This window comes from Dryobates pubescens, chromosome 3, assembly GCF_014839835.1.
Source record: "Dryobates pubescens isolate bDryPub1 chromosome 3, bDryPub1.pri, whole genome shotgun sequence".
NCBI classification, from domain to species: domain Eukaryota; kingdom Metazoa; phylum Chordata; class Aves; order Piciformes; family Picidae; genus Dryobates; species Dryobates pubescens.
In genome coordinates this window covers 32,503,805-32,525,716 of record NC_071614.1, presented here as the reverse complement: position 1 = coordinate 32,525,716, position 21,912 = coordinate 32,503,805, and the positions used below count along the sequence as shown (strand labels likewise).

The window sequence follows — 21,912 nt, the reverse complement described above, 5'->3', positions numbered from 1 at the left end:
ACTCATTTAAAATCTTGCATACTATCCTAATTTGGTTCCTCCAGAGGGATCTAAAATGGGTCAGAGCTCAGGATATCAGGTTCAGACCAAGATGCATGTGGCTATCCACGGCAGCAAAGAACCACTGGCATTTTTAATCCATGGGGATGATGTATGGGCATGTTGGAGATGGATGAAGGAAAACAGCCCCTAAGTCCTTCCCACCCCACATCCTTCCACACTGAAGTCCTCCAAGGATGCAGCTGTAGGACACAGCAGGGGAAAGATGAGCAAAACAAAGGGACAGGGAAAGGATGATAAAGAAGATGGGGACATTCACTGAGATGCAGAAAATCAAAGCTGATTTTATTTTTTCCATCAAAATAGCTTGGATTTTTTTACCCCCCAGCATGGAATTGCTTGAGTATCCAAGGGGTGCGCTAAGCTTCTTCCATAGCATTTGCCTGGTCTTTTGAGTTCAAAGATTGTATCTGCCATGATTTGGTCCCCTCTGGACAAGTTTTTGTTTCTCTGCCAGATCTACAAAACCCTGTAGGTTTGCCTCTTTAGCACTTTATCTCACAAGGTCATGGCACAACCGGCTAGCTGCAGCAAGTGCCACCCCCAATTTATGTCCCTGTAGGAGGCAGAAGAACCAGGATGACTATGTGTTTATTACATACCAGCCCAAGTTCTAGGCTAACAGCAAGACGAGGACATGCTTTGCAGAAGCCTGAGAGTTTTATCCCAGGCAACAAATCCTGACTCAGCCTGTTACATCAATTATTTATCACAATCATGGAAAGTCACAAGGGATGAAGGCTGAATGAGACAAGGCAGCTGGTGGAACTGAAGTGAAAGCCTAAGTGAAGGCAGGGTCACGATAATGGCTCTGGATTAAAGCACAAAGCTCACAAACCAGGCATTGCCAGAACCTGGCTGCAAATGCCACCAGTGTGAGGACCTTCAAGATAGACTTGTTCACGAAAAGAGGCTCTGGCTTTGGTTTCTGCTGGGCTTAGCTGTAGAAGTTTGGGAGATCCCTGTATCCTTCTCTCCCCTTCTGCTACAGGGGTGAAAACATCCAGAGAGAGAGCAGACCGGGCATGGATCAAAATCCTGAGAAGATCTGACTTCCCATGCCCAGAAGAACAAAAAGAGAGAGAAAGGGATCACCATCTCCAAATACCTCCAGGAGGAAGCTAAGGGGTAGGCAGGGAAGGTTAAACATTAGGTAGGAAAAAATATTTAATTTAGCCAAAGGATTACACTAGAGAAAACCAGAATTATCTGTTCATGGGTACATTTAATTAGACAAAGCTTCCCAGCTGTTAGAGCAGAAAAAAAACCAAAGGTGAGAAAAAGAATAAAGGAAAGCTGCTTTCAAGACTAAATGCCATTTTAAAAAGGGAAACTTAATAAGATAGCAACAGCAGGTGTGAGAAAAAGGGCTGACACCCTGTCCTCACACCTTCTTTAGGTGGTCTGACTGCAAGTGGGGTGGCTAATTTGTCTTTACTGTCCAAACTGTTACATTTTTCTGCTGGTTCCCATGCCTGATTCCCAATGGGAATGTGCCGTAACCTGTGCGTTTGTGCCTACAAATCAGCAACTGTGCGTTGATTGGGGTGGTTAGCGAGGCTTCAGTCATGCCTGAAATGAGAGATTTTCTTCTTTCACGTGAGGGAAAATGATTAAAAAGAGAAAGATTTAAAAGAAATTTTTAAAAAGAAATAAAGCACACAGAGTTGCAACATTCTATAAACCTACAAGCATTTTCCTCCCAGAAAATTGCCAGAGGAAAGACTGCCTTCTGATTTTGAATTAGATCACTACAGCAGGCCAGTCACAGAGCCAAAGCAATTCTGGGAAGCAGAGAAAGGAAAATCTCAAGTGACTTTGAAGCCAGATACTCTGAGAGAAATTTAGGCACCTAAAGGAACAGAGGCTAGAACCTGGCCTGATTATAACAGCACCTAAACCTGCAAAAAGACTGGTGCAAGTTTAAGAAACCCCACAAAGCCTGAGCTGCTGGCCAGCATCTTCACCAGCAGCTGATCCAATGTTACTCAGATGCTTCTATTTTTTTCCCCTTTTTCTAGATTATATTAAGAAAATTCTTGAGAAAGGAGAGAAACTGGAAGGGCAAGTTAAATTATGACAGTAGGAAGGAAATTGTAAACCTCAAATGCTCAGACGGTAAAGAAGCAGCTGTGTCCTAAAGACTGGTTTGATAAACACCTCAGGGGGTACCACCACTAGACATGTACTTGATGAGTACATAAATGATGGCTCCTCTTATTTCTCCTCTATTTTCCCACTTCCTACCAGTTGCCCTGGAAACTTGCCCATTGCAGTACTCACAGGAACAAAGTCCAAGAGAAGAAAACTCAGCTGCAAAGCCTTCGTGACAAAAAGCTCAGGGACAGGCAATGCCAGAGGAGCATTTTGGAGAGCAATCCCTGTGCTGACCTGCCTCCATCCCACGCGCTGCACAGCTCATCCCCGCGGCCCCAGGGCTGGGCACAGAATGCCCCCCAGCTTCCCCCACATCCCACGCAGAGCTGTGGGGCATCCTTGGGCGGCATCGCCATCGATCTCCCCGCAGGTTATTCACACAAAGGCTGCACAGAATATTCCTCCTACACAGAGGCTGTGTTGCAATTAGCTGACGTAAATGGAGCTGGAGGGCTGAATAACCTCCCAGAAGACGCTGGGTGCTTTTCCAACCAGGGATGTGAGCAGTCATGCCCGGAGGGTTGCAATTAATTCCCCATTAGGATAAACTCCAATTAGGCTGGGGTAGGAGGAAAGTGCACCAGATGTCTTGTTCTTCTGCAGGGAGCACCTGCAATTTATGGAAACAAAGAGAGGATTAAAAAAATAATCCCCAAACTCATTTGCATTGGAGGAATTGAAAGACCCTGGAACAGCAGAGCCATCCAGTCCTGAAGATGCCAGGCCATGCTGGAGGCATCTCTGGAAGGTTTTGTCCTAGTAAACTCTGTGATCTTGGGAGGAGACAATTCTCACAACTCATATCCAAGACCACACCAAGCAGGACTGGAGCAAATGATGTTTCCCATGACCTACATGAGAAAGATGCTCACAGCAGGCAGAAGAGGGGGGCATGGCTGCACTCTCATCTTCCTTTCTGTCCCCTCTGGTTTCACAAGCTCTACCATCCAGGACTGCCTCCCCAGCACACAAATAACTCACCCTGTCCGTTATGTCCCTAAGTGGAGGACAGCACAAACTGTGACTGAGTGAGGCCAGGCAGGGGAGCAACTCAAAGCTGCACAGATCAAACCCCACCTCTCAGTTATGATGCACTCTCAAGCACAGTCTTGATCCATAAAATGGAAATTACATTAAAATACGTATTACATATAACCAAAGGTCTCTATAGTCACTGCTTTACCTTGCTAAATCCATTTAGCCAAAAAAGTCACCTATTTGAGCTGCACACCACTACTGGTATTGCGGCGTGCAAGGCTTGTGCACTGTTCATGATACCTCACAGCATCACAGGATGTTAGGGCTGGAAGACCATCTAGTCCAACCTCAGATCTATGAGGACAAAGACAATCTCCCTCTCTCATGGAGTTATGCCTTCAGGTCATGAACCCATTCATCCTACCTGCCTGCTTAATTTTCTTAAAGCATAAGAGTTGGCTCAAAGGAAGGGTGGGGGCTTGTGGCTCCTCACACCTCCCACACTGCCAGGAAATAGCTTGCCTGTTAGGTGTGGGCTCAGCTGCTCGCATACATTTCCCCTGCACACCCCCAGACAGATAAAATCTTTACATATAATACACATATATAAATACAGAGCAATGAAATAATTTTAAATATATACAGATCATATAATCTAGGAAAATATGTAGTATGCTGTATATATATATTTGTATATCTTAAATATATGCAACATAACTATATTGCACACATACATATGCATACAGTAAGGGGCTGCTTAGAGGGCACAGCTCAGAAATAGCAAATGATGGAGCCAGGGACAAGACCAACATTCAGATCTGAGCAAACGAGGGCGTGATGCTGGTAGAGTGCACAGTGCTGGTGATGCCAAGGACTGCACAAATCTTGGCCCGTCCCACAACCTGCCACCAAGGCAAGATAAACACATTCCAAAAGCCTGGACACCCACTTGCCCTTGCCTCCTCAGCATCTCCTGGACAAGGCATCACCACAACATGCCTCCCTCCTAGTGTTTCTTCAGCTGGCTGCTAAATCCTCTTCCCAGAACCATTGGTTCAATGCCTTTGGTGTTTACAAATCATAAGCTTACCTAGGAAAACCTGGACCATCAGAAAACAACAAATCCTCAGTTCCCCAGCTGGACTCACTTTAGCAGTCTGCTAATCTAAAGCTGACAGCTTGTGCTTGTCTTGAGCCCATGATGGCAGACTTTCCCTCCCCTTGTCAATTCTTGCCCAGACATATCAACAGCAACCAACACTGCTCCCAACACAAAGATTAACAAGCAGCCACTTGCCAACAGGGTGGTAACTGAGCTCCACCTCAAAACCCCACTTTTAGCAACCTGGTGTATGCCAGGCACACGAGTCATGCTCAGTATTTCTTCAGGATACTTAGAAGACATTACTGCCACTGCAAGCTGAATGCTTCATTGCCAGTGAGGGAAAAGCCCACCCCAGTGCTCCAAATAAAAGCTCTTGCTATTTTGCACTGTATGTCATCTGTCCATGTGGTGAAAAGTTTTAATCCTGTACTTACGTACAGTCCCTGTAACAGCAATTTTCAATGCCAGACAGAAGGAAAACACAGCACCGTAGTTAGGGGAAAGCACCCTGAAGCTAAGTATACAAACTGACAGTACCATAAACCAGACACATTTGTCCCACTAAAGTTTCCATTTGTAGAGAGCATAACAAGGGATGAGTTACTTGGAAGCAGAGATTTTAAGGATAACTGTAATGTATGTAACAGGGCAAGAAAACCACCGTGACTGCAAGGCCTTTGCTCACGAGTGACTCAGCAAAGCAGCTGCATCCTGGAAAATTAATACTTCAGCTCCCCCTCAAATGCCTGCAAAGCCTTTGAAAGCCTGCAGAAACAACCCTGGGACCCTCATCAGCCATCTGATCTGCTCACCACTATGGGGATTAACACATATCCCACACCTCGGCTCAGTGTATGGACCTGCCTCACAGGGAAACATCCTTCCAGTCTGCAGAGAGCTCCAGCAGTGGGGACTCAAGGCAGTGCTTTCAAGAGGAAGCAATCACATTTTGTTTTCAAAGCTAAAGCTCACAATCCCCAAATGACAGAACTTCCCTCTTCTTCCAAGGCACCCTGAGCAGGCCCTGTCCCAACTTATGTGCCACCGAGCAGAGGCAGGTGTTAAGAAGGTTAACACAGAACCATGTCAAGTAACAAACACCTAGTATTTATTAATAAATTAGTACACTGGAAGGCAATTTTTCAATTCATTCCCCTCTTCTCCCACTCCCACCCCTCCCCACAGGGCGGCACACGCCACCCTCATATCATGACTTCTTTAAACTGAGCGTAGTACAGACTGTTCGTTACGGGAGCATAATAGTTGCAAATATAATCAGACAGACTTCTTACGATGCAGTTTCCCCCCCCCACCCCCCAACCTCTTTTCTTTGAATAAAAAGTGAAGTGTGATTTGAAGAGACTATTAAGACCAGGTGAGGTCTTCAGAGAACCTATCGGCCACATCTGTATAAAAAAACAAGAGACACGAGTGTAAAAGCATAGCTTGGTTTAAGTCTTACAACACGAGGAGAGCAGGACCACCGGCGGCTGCCTTCGCCTCCCAGGCCCCGCCATTCCCGCAAGCGGCAAGGCAAGAGAGCTCCTTACATTCGACTGAAGGCAAAGGACCTTTTCATCACCTGAAAGGCTGGTGAGACCAACCCTCTTCTCTGCATTGAAAGCGCTTCTGCTTTAGTTTATAGGAGCTCAATGATGCATTGTCCGGGTGAAAACCGTACAATAAATAACCGGGCTAGTAAAATCTCAGCAATGGATATGAGCCATACAATAGTACATTAAAAAAGAGAAGTCAGCTCAGGTGGGAAGCTTAGCTGCGTTAAGAGACAGTAACCAGCAACAACTGGGGTGGGTTGGGGTTTTTTTGTGTGGTTTTGCCATTTACCGCTCCGAGGCGAAGGGAGGTGGTGGGTGACGGTCACTCCAAGCAACAGCTTTGACATAAGAAATGGGTGACAGAGCAATCCCCGACTCGATGTGTTAAATCATACCAGATTTGTGGTCTTTTAGTTCATTAACTGCCCTCTTTGTTTTTTTTTCCCTCTCTTTAAAGTGCATTGATTGATCTGATTGGAATGAGTACAAGGAGAAGAAATGCTCAGGAAGGGGACAGAGGGTGCAAAGACTTGGACTGAGCGATAGAGTTAAGGTGGAGGGGTGCAATGCTGGCAAACTGTCCCCCCTCCAGATACAAAGGACACCTCAATGGAAATACTGGCCATATATTCTACAACAAAACCTGCTTGCATATTGTCGGTCGTCTTAACGAGTGCCAAGCTAGCTCTAGCAGATATTTGGAGAGTGTATGGTGACCCAGTGCCTACAGTAAGTCAGGAAGGTGGCTATAGACAGAGTCCAGGAGGATCTGGCTGGCTTCCTGGCTCTTGACTCCGGCAATCTCAAATAGCCTGTCCAGCTTATCTTCAGCCTGCGGGATCTCCTCTATCACATGGAGCTCCTCAGGATTGAGGATGTGCAGCATATCGTCGAAGATGGGCTGCAGGTCGCAAGGGTCCAAGCGCACCTGGCGCAGGACGGTGTCCTTCTTTTCTGTAAGAGTAAAAGAGAGAGAAGTCAAAAAACCTCTCAAAATACCTCTGCCACTCACATCTTGGTCTCCTTGGAGATCTCAGTCCATCCCCTAGTGCCACCTCTGGAGAGGGACATACCACCAGAAGAACTGAGGGAAAGGGTGGAGGATGGTGAGTGATGGAGAGAGGAGATGATGGAGCAGCCCGTGATGCTGAGGTACCTAATCCAGGATCTCACTAGAGCAAACACAGCATCTATAAATGCTGAGAGGCCAGCAAGGAAAAGTAAAGTTAGGATGGGAGCCTAAAAAGCTGATTTCTGCTCTTTTGAGTTGTTTTTGTTGGGTCAGCTTCATTCTGCATCCAAGTTCAGTAGACTGACTGAGCTCAGTGTTTCACCTTCAGCAGAAGAAGATTAAATGCAGCAAGTTAAACCCTGTAAACAACTTCACAGTAAGTGTGGGGGATGACTAACAGTGAGTTACATCTCAAGTCACATAAGGCAACAAGCAGGACCAAGGGTGAACAAATAAATCCATAATAATTCAATCTGGAAGTGACATTTTTCTGGTTTCATCCCATGCACAGAACAAAGCAACAGCCAATGTCAGGACAATCTCCTGCAGAACATCCAGGGATGCTACAATTTCTCTGGCAGCACTTCAAGGAATTAGAAGCTTTAAAAGGTGCTTTCCCATCTCAAGTCTTTATCACCTTCACTAACAGGGTATTATGGTCTGGAATGAGGATGTGAAAAACATATCCTGGAGAGACACTTCTCCAAGTTATTTACTTCAACGTGACATGCCGGGCAGCTCTGCTGCATGTACTGATCACAGGGAACGGGCCATTGCATCCCTTTGGGCTCCCCCTCCTCCCCAGGGCTGCTTTTGGTACCTTTGGTAATAAACGAGCCGGTCCGGCTGAGCGCAGAGGAGCCGCTGGAGGTTGAGTCGCACCGCAGGAGGGGCTCTGCTTCATCCACGAAGAAGCACTTCTTCTCTGAAGGAGAGGGCTCCACCGTGAGCACAGCTGCCTCAGGGGGCTTGGGGCTGGGGCTGGGCACAGGGCTGACCGGGCTGGGGCTCGCCGGCAGTGCCAACCTGTCAGCTTCCAGCTTCGGAAGAGAGGGAAAATTAACTTGGGGTGATGCCATGAAACAGGCTCACACTCAAAAAAGCATCATCCCAGCTTCCAACACACCCCAGTATATCCTTGGTGAGCAGTTCCTGCATTTGACCAGCCTCCTCCCAGGGGACCTTCTGATCCAGAAGGAACGTCAGAGTTGACCCAGGGTGGTGTGAGCGTTTACCAATCTGGCACTCAACAGGCAGGAGGGTTAATGTAACCTGCACTCTTGGTAGCAGGAACTGCAGCCCCTTGATGGTGCATGCAACCACAGCAGGGCAGATGTTGAGGGGACAGGGCCAGACTCTTTTCAATGATGCTCAGCAACAGGACACAGGGCAATGGGCACAAACTAGAACACAGGAAGTTCTAGCTAAACATAAACTTCTTTCCTTTGAGGATTCTGGAGCACTGGAACAGACTGCCCAGAGAGGCTGCAGTCTCCTTCTCTGGAGGTACTCAAAGCCCTGTGCAAACTGCTCTAGGTGAACCTGTTTTAGCATGGGTGTTGGACTAGATCTCCAGAGACCCCTTCTAATCCCTACTATTCTGTGACTTTAACTTGGTTTTCCTCCTCATTCTCAGTTTAATAAAGCCCAAGGCTTAAACTCTTGGAAGCAACAGATGATGATGTCCGAGCAGATAAGTCCCCATAAACCCCTGCTCCAAACTGCCATTTGCTCAAAGCAAGGCATAGCCCAGCTCCAACCAGTGCCAAGGCTGCAGGCCAAGAGCTGTAAGATCCCTCGGGGGATCTTCTCTGCAGCAAGCTCCTGTGACCAGCTACACTGGTAACATTTTGAGTTGATGACTTGTTAGCCCTGTCTCACCCATGGTCCCTGTTAAAACATGATAGGGAAATCCATGCCACCAGACTCAAGTACAGAGCCAGAAGGAGCAAGCAGGGGCTAGCATTGACCACAATGCTATCCTTTGCTTTTTGCTAGCCTGAGACAATGCATGGTCAAGCATTTGGCTCCGTGGTCCCCAGGACACAGCGAACAGTAAGCACTGTTGGGACACACTGTGCCAGGAAGCAGCACCATTTGGGTGCTGGCATGAACCCACTCCTTAATCTGACTGTGCTCTGCATCTTCCTTCTTGTATTTCTTTCCTACCTGCAGAGCAGCAGACATCCCTCCTCCATCTCTCAGCCTCCCTTCAGGCTGCTAATTTCAAACAGCATTTCTGGTTGCCATTAACTGCATGGATAAGTGGCTTGAAGCAGCCCCCCCACATCCCTGGCTGGCAGCACCTCTGCAGGTCAACAGTACCCCCAGGCAGGTTGCCTTAAGGATGCTGAATTTGGGAAGAAGTTAAGTATTAGATGATCCTTAAAGATCCTCCCCAACCCTGCATCCCTGCCGCACAGCAGAATGCAAGCCCTGTCCACTGCAACCCCCTTTCCCAACAGCATCTCACAACCTTTTTTTTTAGCTTCTACAGAGGGCAGACGAGGCTACTCCTGCTATCATGCTTTTGTCTACTACCCAGGGATTAAAATGCAAGACTTGGATTAGAGGCTGTGGGAAAGGGAGATGCTGAGCTACCTCCGCAGCAGCATGGATATGCCTGCGCATTCCTCACCCGTATCGAGGAATTTGCCACCCACAAATCACATGTCTGCTGAGACGCCCATTAGTTCACATTAAGTGAACATTGAAGCCTGTTCCTGGTAGAATAGAAGGTGTGTTTCACCTCCCCCCATTGAAAATAAACAGGAAAGGATTTGTTCTAGCTCAGCAGGTTACACAACCAGGCATGTTAAAAATAAAAGTCAGCTTTAATTTTTAATTAAAAGAATCTGCCTTCTCCTCTGAAACTCCCTTTCTAATAGAGCTCATTGACAAGAATCAGTCTATTGCCTACTGGGGAAAGGCAAGGGAAGGCTCAGAGCAGCAGCTGGCTGCTTCCCAAATTTCAACATGCTCCGATTTCCCCTTTAAACAAAGCAACAAACAGGCTTCAGGGTTTAGTGTTTTCCTGTGCAACTCATCTATTTGATATCCAGACACAAACCCACCTCCTGATTTCCAAAAAGGGGCCTGCAAGCCAAGGAGCAATTACAGGGAAGGCAGGGAACAGCTGCCTGCCCCAGCTCTGCCTTCCCATCAGAGGGGAAACACTCTTCTCAGAAGCAAGTCATTGGGAGTTTAACTAATTAAACAGCTACTAAAACACCCTAGGAAAAGAAAATATCAGCCGAGGTGATTTGACTGTAGGCGTCCCGGAAGCCCAAAGCTTTCCAAATAGCTGAACAGTTGAGAGCTTGAGGCAAAGCAAACAGGACGCTTGGATGTGTGTTAATATTTAAACCGCAGGAAGAAAGTAAGTGGGAATGATGGTTTTGAAAGGCCGGGAAAGCAAAAGGTTGCTGCAAGGTGAAGTCTGTGAAATAGGTGTAAAAATACACTATTCATAGCTCATGACTCATCTGCTTGAAGCCACCTTGGCCATCCCTATTTTTAAGAACAGCCGTGCTGGAGTGAAACTGAGCTCTAGCTGGAAAAGAAACCCAAACCCGCAAACCTCTATGCAGCCCTTTTGCCTTCCCGCAGCCACCGCGTTCCTCACCTTTCCGTCATCGTTGCAGGGCTCCTGCGCTTGCCACTGCGGCTGCGTTGGCACCTGCGAGGACAGACACATGCAGACTGTTAGAGGTCCAGCCTGGAAACCGATGGCGCCGCAGCAGCTTTGGCACATCAGCAGCCTCCTGCGGCCAGTCAGCCGTACCAGGGCACTCTGCCAACTTCATTCTCTCTTGGGGTTTTTCTGAGCACTGCAGCAAGAAGTTTGCAATGCCCCCCCCAAAAGAAAAAAAAAAAAAAAGTATCAAAATCCTCACAGCCCCCAGGCAGCCCTTTAGGATGCAGCTCAAGCACTGACATCCTCTTGAATCTCAGTGCAACTCGGAGAATGCTTTAAGCAGCTCAGGGTGTCCGAAGGTCTTTCCTAAAAGGAAAAGGGGACAGAAGTGGATGGGTGCAGAAGACATAGGCTTAGCTTTGTTTTCTTGTCACAGCTGCTCCCAACAGCTGTGTTTGAACTGGCTGGTCCCACTTTCTGCCTTCGTTTTACTGTACTGCTCAGCTTGGACAAACAGGAGCTACAGCTGCTGTGCTAATGTTTGGAAGGGAGTAGTCATAGGCATTAAAAAAAACCCCTCCCTTAGGAGATGCTTCCCTACAATTCCTCCTGCAGCAACCAGACAGGAATAAAAACTGCTGCCAGCTTTGCTGCTGCATCAGTCCAGCTTTCAACAGCTGTGCTTGAGTTGGGGTTTTATTGCCCCCACATAAACACCACCCAAACTACTGTTGTTTTGGGTTTTAGTTGGTTGAGGGTTTTTTGTTGTGTTTTTTGTTGTTGCTTTGGTTTTGGGGGTTTTCTTCTTTTTTGTTGTTTGTGTTTGGTTGGTTTTGTTGTTTGGGTTTTTTTTGGGGGGGGAGAGGGCACTGTTTCTTGTTGTGTTCGGGGGGGGTTGTTTTGTTTAAATAAAAGGACAATTTGATAAGGAGCTGGGGTTGGAACAACCTCTGTAGAGGCTGCACACTCTCTCAGGATCAGGGATAAATTTAGCACCATGGCCACTGTTTCCCAGATTCCCTGCTGAAAGATGACACCCAGCTGACACCAGCCCTATTCCCGCATCTGTTACACCTCCATAAAGGATGCAGAAGGAGAAATCCCAGCACATGAAAGCAGGGCAGGGTTGACAGAAGACACTCATTATGGCTCCCACAGGCATAAGGAGGACCTGCTTTGATGAGCAGTTTCATGGTGCATGTGGTGTTTGAGGGTCCACTTTCAGGGCAGATGAGGTTTTGGAAGGTGAAACACTATTAGCTGGGCCACAAGGTCTCATCAAGGGGACAGAGATGCAGCGATGGTGTGCAGATGCTGCAGAGCAGGAGTCAAGAACTTTAACAGGATGGAAAGGGCCCAAGGGTGCTCAGCACCTTGGGATAGGAAAGTCCAAACATCCTCTCTATGTCCTTAGCCTCTTCAGAACAGCCTAGTGCTCTTCTGAAACTGGCCAGGTTTCAGAAGAGCACTCACCACCACCTCTGTGGTGGCATCCCCCAACATGAGACAACCCTAGAGAAGAGCTACTCAAAGCCTCAAGCAACCCAAGGACGGGCAACGTCTTGGCTGGGGAGGGTTCAGATGCCAAGACCAAAACACAGCCAACCACAGAGAAAGCAGCTCTTCCTCACCAGCCCTGGCCATTCATGGGTCAAGTGTTTCTCTAAGCAGGAATTAACATCTCCGTGAGAGCTTGTGGTGGCTCCTATTTATCAATTTACCCATCCACTGTTTCAACTCAAACCATGGCATCTTGAGGAAGCCATGATGAAGAGTTTCCAAACTCAATAACAGGCTAAACTGGTACCAACTTTACCTTGTTACAACCCCACCATATTCTAGTTTCATCTTAAGCTCCCAAGCCCATCATAGTGCAAATACACACACCCAAGGAGATGTGGCTACCACAGGAGGGAAACCTCAAATATAACCACTTCTACTGTAAAGTTTATATTAATGTTCATATATTATTGACATTACTTTATAAATTATGGGCAGAAGCTGCTGGTGGCTGTATTTGGGGAACTCTGCTTTAGGCTCTTGACCCCCCTCCCCCCAGGGTTCTGACTTGTGAAAGAGGAAGAAAAGGAGCCAAGAAGTGTTGCCGCAGCCACGTGCCTGGACACGGGGCCACTTTCATATCCTCATTTCCTCTGGCACCTCCCTAAAGTCCCACAGCTTAACCTCACACCAGGCCCAGCCCTGACATATCTGCTGATTCATGGGATTATCCACATCATGCAATTAGCCAAAGACCTAAATCTTGCTGAGCTTGGGTCTGCAGCATGCCCCTCTCCATCTTCAACATCTGCCTTAGAAATTTATCATTTCTTTTAAGCTTTCCTGAGGCTGTGCTGCTGAACACCCCCTGTTTGCCTTCCCCCTCCATCCATTCCCTCAAATACTTATGGTTGTGCTGACCTCAGCTGAAATAAAAAAGGCAAAAACTTAAAAGCATTGCTCATGGTAGGACACTTAAGGTAGCCAACAAGGCCTGCCATGCCAGCAATAGCCCTAGTAGGCCAGCATGAGGGAGCAGACACCCCTTGGTATTTGCAAAATGCTATTATGAACCCCCAAAAACTTCAATTACCCAATGCCTGCACCACACTGAAATTTTCTAAGTTTAATCCCAAAACAGAGAACTATAATTCACTGGGAAAGCAGAGAGAAAAATTTCTCTCTCCTTCCCCCCATTTATCCCCTCTATTTGTTCCTGTCAGCAGCACTAATTTGGGGTGTGCCTCAGCTCACATGCCACTGCCCAGCAAACCTGCCTGCAAGGGGAGAGATTTTGCAAACCTCAAACTGGAGAAGTATTTGTGGCCAAAGCCAACCTTTAATAGGATCCCTGAGAGTTAAATACACCCCAAAAAACCTTCCCACAGCTGCTATGTTCACCGTATTTTCTGGATCAGCTGCAAAAAACCCTAGCAAAGTGATTCAGGAGGCTAATCCCGTTTTAACCCAAATTCGTTCAGCACGATGCAAAACCAGCATAATCTCCTGAAGCTAAAAGAGCCGACAAGCCATTCCCTTCTCCAAGGAAAAATGTTCCTGCCACGTATTGTAATGCTTCTGAGACTCCAATTAATTCCCCTGTTCCTATCAAGGGTTGTAAATATTTGGGTTTTGAAAGCTGAGAGGCTGCCAAGGGGAATGGGGCACTATGGGAGAAAGCAGCTTTGCCTCTGCAGGTTTCACAGGCTGAAGCCTGACACCAAATAAAGGACTTGGGACAATGATATGACAGCGAGTGGGGCAGGCTGGCTGTGTTTAGGGTGCCGATTTGCTGTCTGAGAGTTACAGAATCATAGAGTTGTTTAGGGTGGAAAGCACCTTTAAAGGTCATCTAGTCCACTTCCCCTGCATTTATTAGGGACATCTTCAACTAATTCAGGTTGCTCAAGAGCCCACGTCAACCTCACCTTGAATGTTTTCAGGAATAAGGCATCTACCATTTCTCTGGGCCAGTATTTCATCACCCTCATTGTAAAAAATTCTTCCTTCTATCTAGTCTAAATCTTCTTTTAGTTTGAAATTACCATGCCCTGTTCTGTCACTACAGCTTCTGGTAAAAAAAACTCTCCCCATCTTTTCTATAAGCTCCCTTTTGAGTACTGAAAGGCCATAGTAAGATTTCCCAGGAGCCTTCTCTTCTCCAGCTGGAAGCCCAACTCTCCCAGCATTTCTTTATAGCAGAGGTGTTCCATCCCTCTAATTTTTGTGGTCTTCTTCTAGACACACTCCAACAGGTCCATGTCTTTCCTGTGCTGAAAACTCCAGAGCTGGACACAGTAGTCCAAGTGGAGTCTCAACAGAGTGGAGTAAAAGGGCAGAATCACCTCCCTTGATCTACTGGCCACACTACTTTTGATAGAGCCCAGGATATAGTTGGCCTTCTGGTGCTAACTGGTGTCTCACGTCCAGCTTTTCATCCTACCTAAGTCCTCCTCTGCCTGGTTGCTCTCAATATCATCTCCCAGCCTCCAATGATAGCAGGGATTGCCCAAACCTAGGTGCAAAGGAGATGTAATTGTTACCCAGTAACACAATTTCTACCTATCAGTTGGGATTATTGGTGTTTCTGATGGTACAGGGTCATGGGGAGAGAGAAGCGAGTGTCCATTTGCACCCAGGGATGCCAGGCAAGGGCCAAAGACAGCACAGGTACCCACCATGCATCCCTACCAGGCTCATCTAAGATAGACCACTGTACGTGGGATGCTTGCTGCTGGGTTGGGTCATCCCAAGGACTTCACACTTAACCGCAGGGAGGACACATGCTTATGCAAGCCCTCACTCTCTCTACAGCACAAAAAGCTCAGAGGTTTGCAGATGCACACCCTTTGGGTCTGAACCAATTCTGAGGCCAACAGCTGTCTCCCCAACTGGTTCAGAGGAAAAAGCCCTCCCTCAACCACCCTCACCTCCATCCATGTGTTGTTCCACATTCAAAAGAATGTGGCTTCCACATTCAAAAGAAGCCCTATGAATCACCTTTTAAAAACATTTCTAGAAGACCACCAAATTACCAGAGCAGAAAACCCCAAAACACACCAACAGGTAAAACAGGAGTTGTCAAAACAAACCACAAAGGTTACTGAGGCAGCTTCCAACAACTTACACTCCAAGACCTTGCCACAGGATATTCTGCAGCAATTTGTTGTCTCAAAATGAGGAAGCTTGTTTTAAGGCCAGAACTGCCACAGAAGGGCAACTACTCTGGAAGATAACACACATGGACTGTCCTATGCCACCAGTCACTGCCTTAGAGGAAGTGACTAGCTGCTCTACAGTACCACCACTTAGAGCTCAGGGATGCTCAGCTCTTCTCACAAAATCCTGGGGAATTACCAACAGCATTTTCAAGCAAGTTGAAAGAGGGATGCTTTTCCCCCTCCATCTCCTCAACACAAGGGCTCAAGTACCAACACATGGGGCTCAAGAGCTTGTCAAGATTTTGAGAAAGTTCAGCAAAGCTTTGCTCAAAAGCAATGTAAAGCTTAAATATAACCCCCTGAGGAGCTCTGGGACAAAGTGGAGTCCAGCTACTTGGCTATTAGCTAAGCTCAAGGCTGCAGCTGGGTGCCACACATCCATGCACTGGCCACGGTCAGACAAGACACAAAATGCACAGACAGCAGTGCAGGATGCCCAGCCCATCATTACCGGTGCGGTGTCCTCCATCAGACCTCGAATCTTCTCCACCACATCATTGCGGCGGTGCTGGCGGAGGGCACTGATGAGCTGGGCCAGGCTGGCCTCAGGCCCACGGATGGTCCAGTGCTGCAAGGCAGCATAGGCACGCTCGTGGTCAGCCGCGTAGCCGTTGGAGAAAGCTGCCACCTCACGCTCGCTGGCGTTGCACAGGAACTGGTAGATGTCCTTCCACTGGCTCCCCAGCTGGGCTGCCACGAGCTTCAGGATGTCAATGCCTGTGGGGCAGAAGAGCTACAGGTGAGGCATGGGGGTCTGCAGCCTCCCAGTGCTGCAGACTTAAGCTTTGCTAAACCTTGTCCCTCATCCCCAAATAGCCATCTTTTCCTTTTCTTGGGTTACCATTGGGAAGTGTAATTAAGCTGCAATGAGTATTGCAGACAAGCAGCATCCATAACACCCTCAACATCTGCTATGCAAGTAAAGACTGACAGATTCATAGGTGGCTCCTATCAAGGCACAAGCACTCTAAAATGAACCACATTCCTTTAGCCATGACATTACCTGGCTCTTCAGCACAGGAAAAATCATGGTATTCAGCCACTGCATGGCTGCAGGAACAGGGAAGATGGCAATGTGCTCAGCCATACACATGTATTATAGCCAGTGCTTTGAACAGGAGCTGGATTAAGAGGTGAGTCACCACAGCATCTTTACAAAGATAAACATTTCCGTAACAGAGCATTTACAGCAGCTACAGTCACATTCACAGCCCCTTCCAGTGCGGATTGCTGCCGTTACTCAGTTACAGAATGGGAAACCCTGCACCAGGTAGGTGTTAGATGAATGGAAGATCTGGTAGGGGATCTGAAGAGTATTTACCACAGAAAAGCCCTGAGACATGTTGGGTCAAAATGGTGAGTTTCCTCCTTTTAGCTTTGGGAGCGATGCAAAACCCACATACACCTACTACCTTCAAATACAGCTATCGGTCTTCTACAACAGCTCATTAACCTTGGTTTATCAAGCTGAACATCACCTTGCTTTAAACCACCACACAAAGGGTTGGCATAGGCAAGCTGAAAAGAGAAACTCACTTTTTCCAGGAAGAGAACCCCACCCTCAGATTTCCTTGCAAGCCAGTACATCTCCATTGCTACAGGGACTATTTCTCCTTCCCTCTGCACACAAACAGCTGTGTCAGCAAAACCATCTGCTTACAGAGCAGTATCATAGCCAGGGTCTTTCCTGCTGGCCTGAAAGTTAACAATTTCTAACACAGTTTAGACCAGACCTCTCAACTGCACCTTCAGGTCAAAGCCCTGATATAACCATATAGATGCATGTATGTTAGAAAACCCTAAACATATACACCATGCAACCTGATCTAGCTGCATATGTCTTATATATATACACACATATAAACAATATAGCTCTCTCTCTCTATATATATATATATATGTATCCTGTAGGGCAGACCTTACTGCTGTCTACAACTACCTGAAAAGAGATAGTGGCCAGATGGGGGCTGGTCTCTTCTCCCAGGCAACCAGCACCAGAACAAGAGGACACAGTCTCAAGCTGCACCAGGGGAGGTTTAGGCTGGATGTTAGGAAGTTCTTCATAGAAAGAGTTACTGGCCATTGAAATGGGCTGCCCAGGGAGGTGGTGGAGTCGCCATCACTGGAGGTGTTTAGGAAGAGACTGAATGGGGTGCTTGGTGCCATGGTTTACTTGATTAGATAGTGTTGGATGATAGGTTGGACTCAATGATCTCAAAGGTCTCTTCCAACATGGTTAATTCTATTTTATCTTCTATAGATGTGTGTGCACGTGAACACACACAGATTTCTGTATCTCTCTCTATATATATATCTATTTTTATACTTTTTAATGTATCTCTCTATATAACAGATGTGCACAAACCTACAAAATATCTATACAGCCTGATAGGTTTTAATGTGTATACATATAGATTTTATATACGTGTACAAATATGCTTTTATATACAAGCACACACACATATATAGATATAAAACCTCTATACAGTCTCATACAGGTATATTTGACCCAAATCCTTCATAGAATCAATAAGGTTGGAAAAGACTTGAGAGATCAAGTCCAACCTGTCACCCAGTACCTCATGACTACTAAACCATGGCACCAAGTGCCATATCCAATCCTCTCCTGAACACCTCCAGGGACGGTGAATCCACCACCTCCCTGGGCAGCACATTCCAACGGCTAACAATTCTGTGTAGAACTTCCTCCTCACCTTGAGCCTAAACCTCCCCTGGTGCAGCTTGAGACTGTGTCCTCTTGTTCTGGTGCTGGTTGCCTGGGAGAAGAGACCAACTCCCTCCTGGCTACAATCTCCCTTCAGGTAATTGTAGACAGCAATAAGGACTCTCCTGAGCTTCCTCTTCTCCAGGCTAAACAATCCCAGCTCCCTCAGCCTCTCCTCACAGGGCTTGTGCTCAAGGCTTCTCACCAGCCTTGTTGCCCTTCTCTGGACACATTCAAGTGTCTCAATGTCCTCCTTAAATTGAGGGGCCCAGAACTGGACACGGGACTCAAGGTGCAGCCTAACCAGTGCTGAGTATAGGGGCACAATGACTTCCCTGCTCCTGCTGGCCACACTATTTCTGATGCAGGCCAGGATGTCACTGGCCTTCTTGGCCACCTGGGCACACTGCTGACTCAATCCCCTCATCCAGATCATCAATAAAGATACTGAACAGGATGGGGTCCAGAATTGATCCTTGGGGGACACCACTAGTGATTGGCCTCCAGCTGGATGTGGCACCATTCACTGCCACTCTCTGGGCTCAGCCCTCCAGCCAGTTCCTAACCCAGTGCAGAGTGCTGCTGTCCAAGCCTCGAGCGGACAGCTTGGCCAGGAGTTTGCTGTGGGGGACGGTGTCAAAGGCCTTGCTGAAGTCCAGGTAGACCACATCCACAGCCTTCCCCACATCCACCAGGCAGTCACCTGATCATAGAAGGAGATCAGGCTGGTGAGGCAGGACCTGCCCTTCCTAAATCCATGCTGGCTTACCAAGATCTGCTATATATAGACAAGTTTTCACTTCTAAGCTAGGTTAACACAGCCAGGAGCTCTCGGGACTCAGAGCCGACTTGGGTTTGGAATCCGATTCTTTCAACCAGCAAATTCAACCACTTTTGTCATAAAAGCAGCAAAACACCAGGTTTATGCAGATGATGCTTAATTTTATCACTCAGCCCAGAGGAGGAAAAAAAGTATACTTGTGTACAAGGGTGAAAAGGAAAGCTGTGCAAGGCTTGTGCACCAAGATAATGACAGGGATGGAAAGAGAGAGGAGCAGGTCTGGTACTGCCTATTATGTCTCTATACACACATACATAGATAACAACTTATGCACTGTATACATACATTGCAGTGCATAAATTATGTCAGTTTTCATAAATCTTGCAGAGTTGTTTCTACTCTTGTATTAAAAGAGCATTTTTTTTCCTGGGTTGTGTGCCTGGGTATATATGCATACATAAATACATGGACAGATATTGCTGCCTGTTTTGTAGGTGTATATATACACACACAAAAAAATGACAGTGCTGCACTTTAGTGAGCTGGGTGGGATCTTTGCCCACACCCACTCTTATGCACATCAGTCATCTAGAAGCATTAAAACATAATTTGCTGGTTTATGACCCCCCATATAGCACATGTAGTCCTTCCAGGGAAGGACAAACCCATATACCACCTGCTCTCCTCTACGTACTTAACATTGACAAACCCCAGAATTTACAGCTGCTGTACTGGTGAGAAACATTTGCAGCTGGTTGCAACTTGATTTGCACCAGTTTTATGTGGTGTTACAACATCTAAATCCTGATGTTCTCACACAGGATTTACAACACAAAGCTCATGCTCCCACTGACATTCTCAAGTTCAGTATATTTCATCTCACTGTTCAATAAAGTGGCCCCATAAACATTTTTATATCCCTTGGCAATAATATCCCAGGGCACAAGAATGCACACAGCTGAGGACTTAATGGTGCGTAATGATCTCTGGAGAACAAATGTTCCATTAAAAACGAATTTGGAAATATCTATCTTAATACTATAAGAACCTTAAACTCATTTTCTTGCAACTATTAAATGAATTTAAGCCCCATATGCTCACTACATTTACTACAATATTGTGCAAACAAAACCCCAAAGAGATATGGAAGAGACCCAGACATGAGGACAGATTTGGCTCCAGTCAGTTAGAAAACCATTGCTCCCTCTGTTCTTGAAAAATAAGATTAAAACCATTACATGACAAGTTGTGGCTGCATGCTGCCAAGTATTACTGCTCAAGCAATTTTGAGTAACTTAATTCACTTGTTTAAAATCAAAATAAAATGTTAATGCTTATAATAAGCTTACGGTCCTGCTATTCCCATATTTCCAGAAGCTCTACAGGTTACTGTGCAGAGCACTAGTAGTGCCAGAGGATCCTGTTAGGATGGGAAGGTGCTCACCAGTGTGCATGGAGCAAAAAACCTGAGCTGTACCTTAGGTCTTGGCTCCTCCCCATCCACTGAACCACATGGACCTTCTCTCACCAGGTTCGCTCATCTGCATATTGAGGCTGAGGATGACATTCAAAAACCTCCAGACCCCAGTAATCCCAAGCAAAATGGCCAAGCTCAGCAGAGATATTGCTTTAAGCCACCCATCTCGTGCTTACCACTGAGGCTGGTCACAGCCATGTCAGCACAATGCTAAAGCTGCTCTGAGCTCGCAAATACTGAAGAGCAGACGAGTCCCTCTCTTTTTTTAGCACAGGCCACAGGAATAGCCTGGGAGGAGCTGCCACCCACTTCTCCCTCATCACCAGCAGGGATGATCACCATTTTTCACTCATCTCTTCTTGCCTCAGACACTGGAATTAAAGAGGAGCCCTTGCTATGAAACCCCCATGGCTGCATCCAGCAGAGCTGTATGTGCCATGGACATCCCAGAGCAAGCAACAACTGTATCTGAAGGACCTAGGGCATCCATGTGTGTCCTGGGTACCTGGGAAGGTGGCATTTGAATTGACATTATCCAAACATTGCAATTCTCTAGATATTTTGACCGGCTACTCCATACCACCACCTAGTATTTTAGAGTAGTGGTAACCCCAGAGCAATGCCAAGACAAGGCCAACATGCTGTGCATAGGCAAGTGTTCTTCCATATCTCTCCGGGGTTTTGTTCCCATATTGTGCAAACATGGGCACAATCAGGCATGTCTACAGCCAGAACAAACTAAGACAAATGAAGACAAGTCTAGAGACAGATGCCTGCAGAGTGGCATCTGCAAACAGCACTGCTGTATATGTGTCCAGTTCATCAACAAGACACTGAGCTGAAAGGAGGACAGTCCTGGAGAGGTAGGGAAGATCTGTAGACAGGCCTCTTGCCTCCAAACACATTGCTCACCTCTGCCTCAATCTTCCTCATAAAGACCATTTCAGTTTATTTCAGTGACTTTCATTTGCTTATTTTGAATCAGGTTCAAGATTTTTCCCACCCATTTCCTGCTCCTTTGGAAATCTCCCACCTCACAGGGGTATACAGTCTGGTGTAGATAGAGTAGTTGCTCCTTCTACTCATGAATACCACCAAGGTGGTCATCATACAAGCACAGGGGACTTGGCTGAACTTTAATGACTCCCTTGAGCTTGTTCTGGACAAGGCTCACTTATCTCCCATAATGCTATTTACAGGCTGGACATGAACTCAGCTCTCCAGCAACTGCTTGGCCCCAAGCAGGGCAAGAAGCCAGTGTGGCACAGGGCCATGACCAGCAGCGCCGGCATGTTTATGTACAATACTACAAGAGACCACTTCTCTTTCTGCCATTACTTTTTCACATCTTCAAGCAAACTCAACAAGAGAAGAGCTACCCTGCCAGAAGGTCACACCCAAGCACCTGGCAACAGATACAGTAAAGTCTAACCACAGCCTAGCCACATAGCAGCTTTGGTTCCTTCCTCTCCCCACCCTCTCACAACAAAGCCATCATTATTCTCATTTTTGGAGCTCAAGCCAAATGTCATTTGGTATTTTTCAGAAGACTGCTCATTGAGAGGCTGCTGCCATTAAGGGAAAATTGCATGCTCAAGTCTACAGGGCCCTGCCAAGCCACGTGTCCTCCCATCCCACTAAGAGTGAAGGGACATGGCACAGAGAAAAGGATTAACACAGTCTTATAAGCTGTTATATACAGC

The 21,912-nt window shown here is 46.8% G+C and overlaps 1 protein-coding gene across 1 annotated transcript in view; it reads right to left on the bottom strand.

Moving 5' to 3' along the window:
• Nucleotides 1-5,406: 5,406 nt before the first annotated feature.
• TNFRSF21 (TNF receptor superfamily member 21) overlaps nucleotides 5,407-21,912 on the bottom strand; it is a 34,672-nt gene continuing 18,166 nt past the window's right edge. The window contains exons 4-7 of the mRNA XM_054179918.1: nucleotides 15,678-15,943; nucleotides 10,494-10,547; nucleotides 7,689-7,908; nucleotides 5,407-6,810 (exon numbers count right to left, since the gene is read on the bottom strand). Of these exons, the coding sequence (XP_054035893.1) occupies nucleotides 6,581-6,810; nucleotides 7,689-7,908; nucleotides 10,494-10,547; nucleotides 15,678-15,943 (770 nt within the window). The 3' untranslated portion in view covers nucleotides 5,407-6,580. The remainder of the gene's footprint in view (nucleotides 6,811-7,688; nucleotides 7,909-10,493; nucleotides 10,548-15,677; nucleotides 15,944-21,912) is intronic.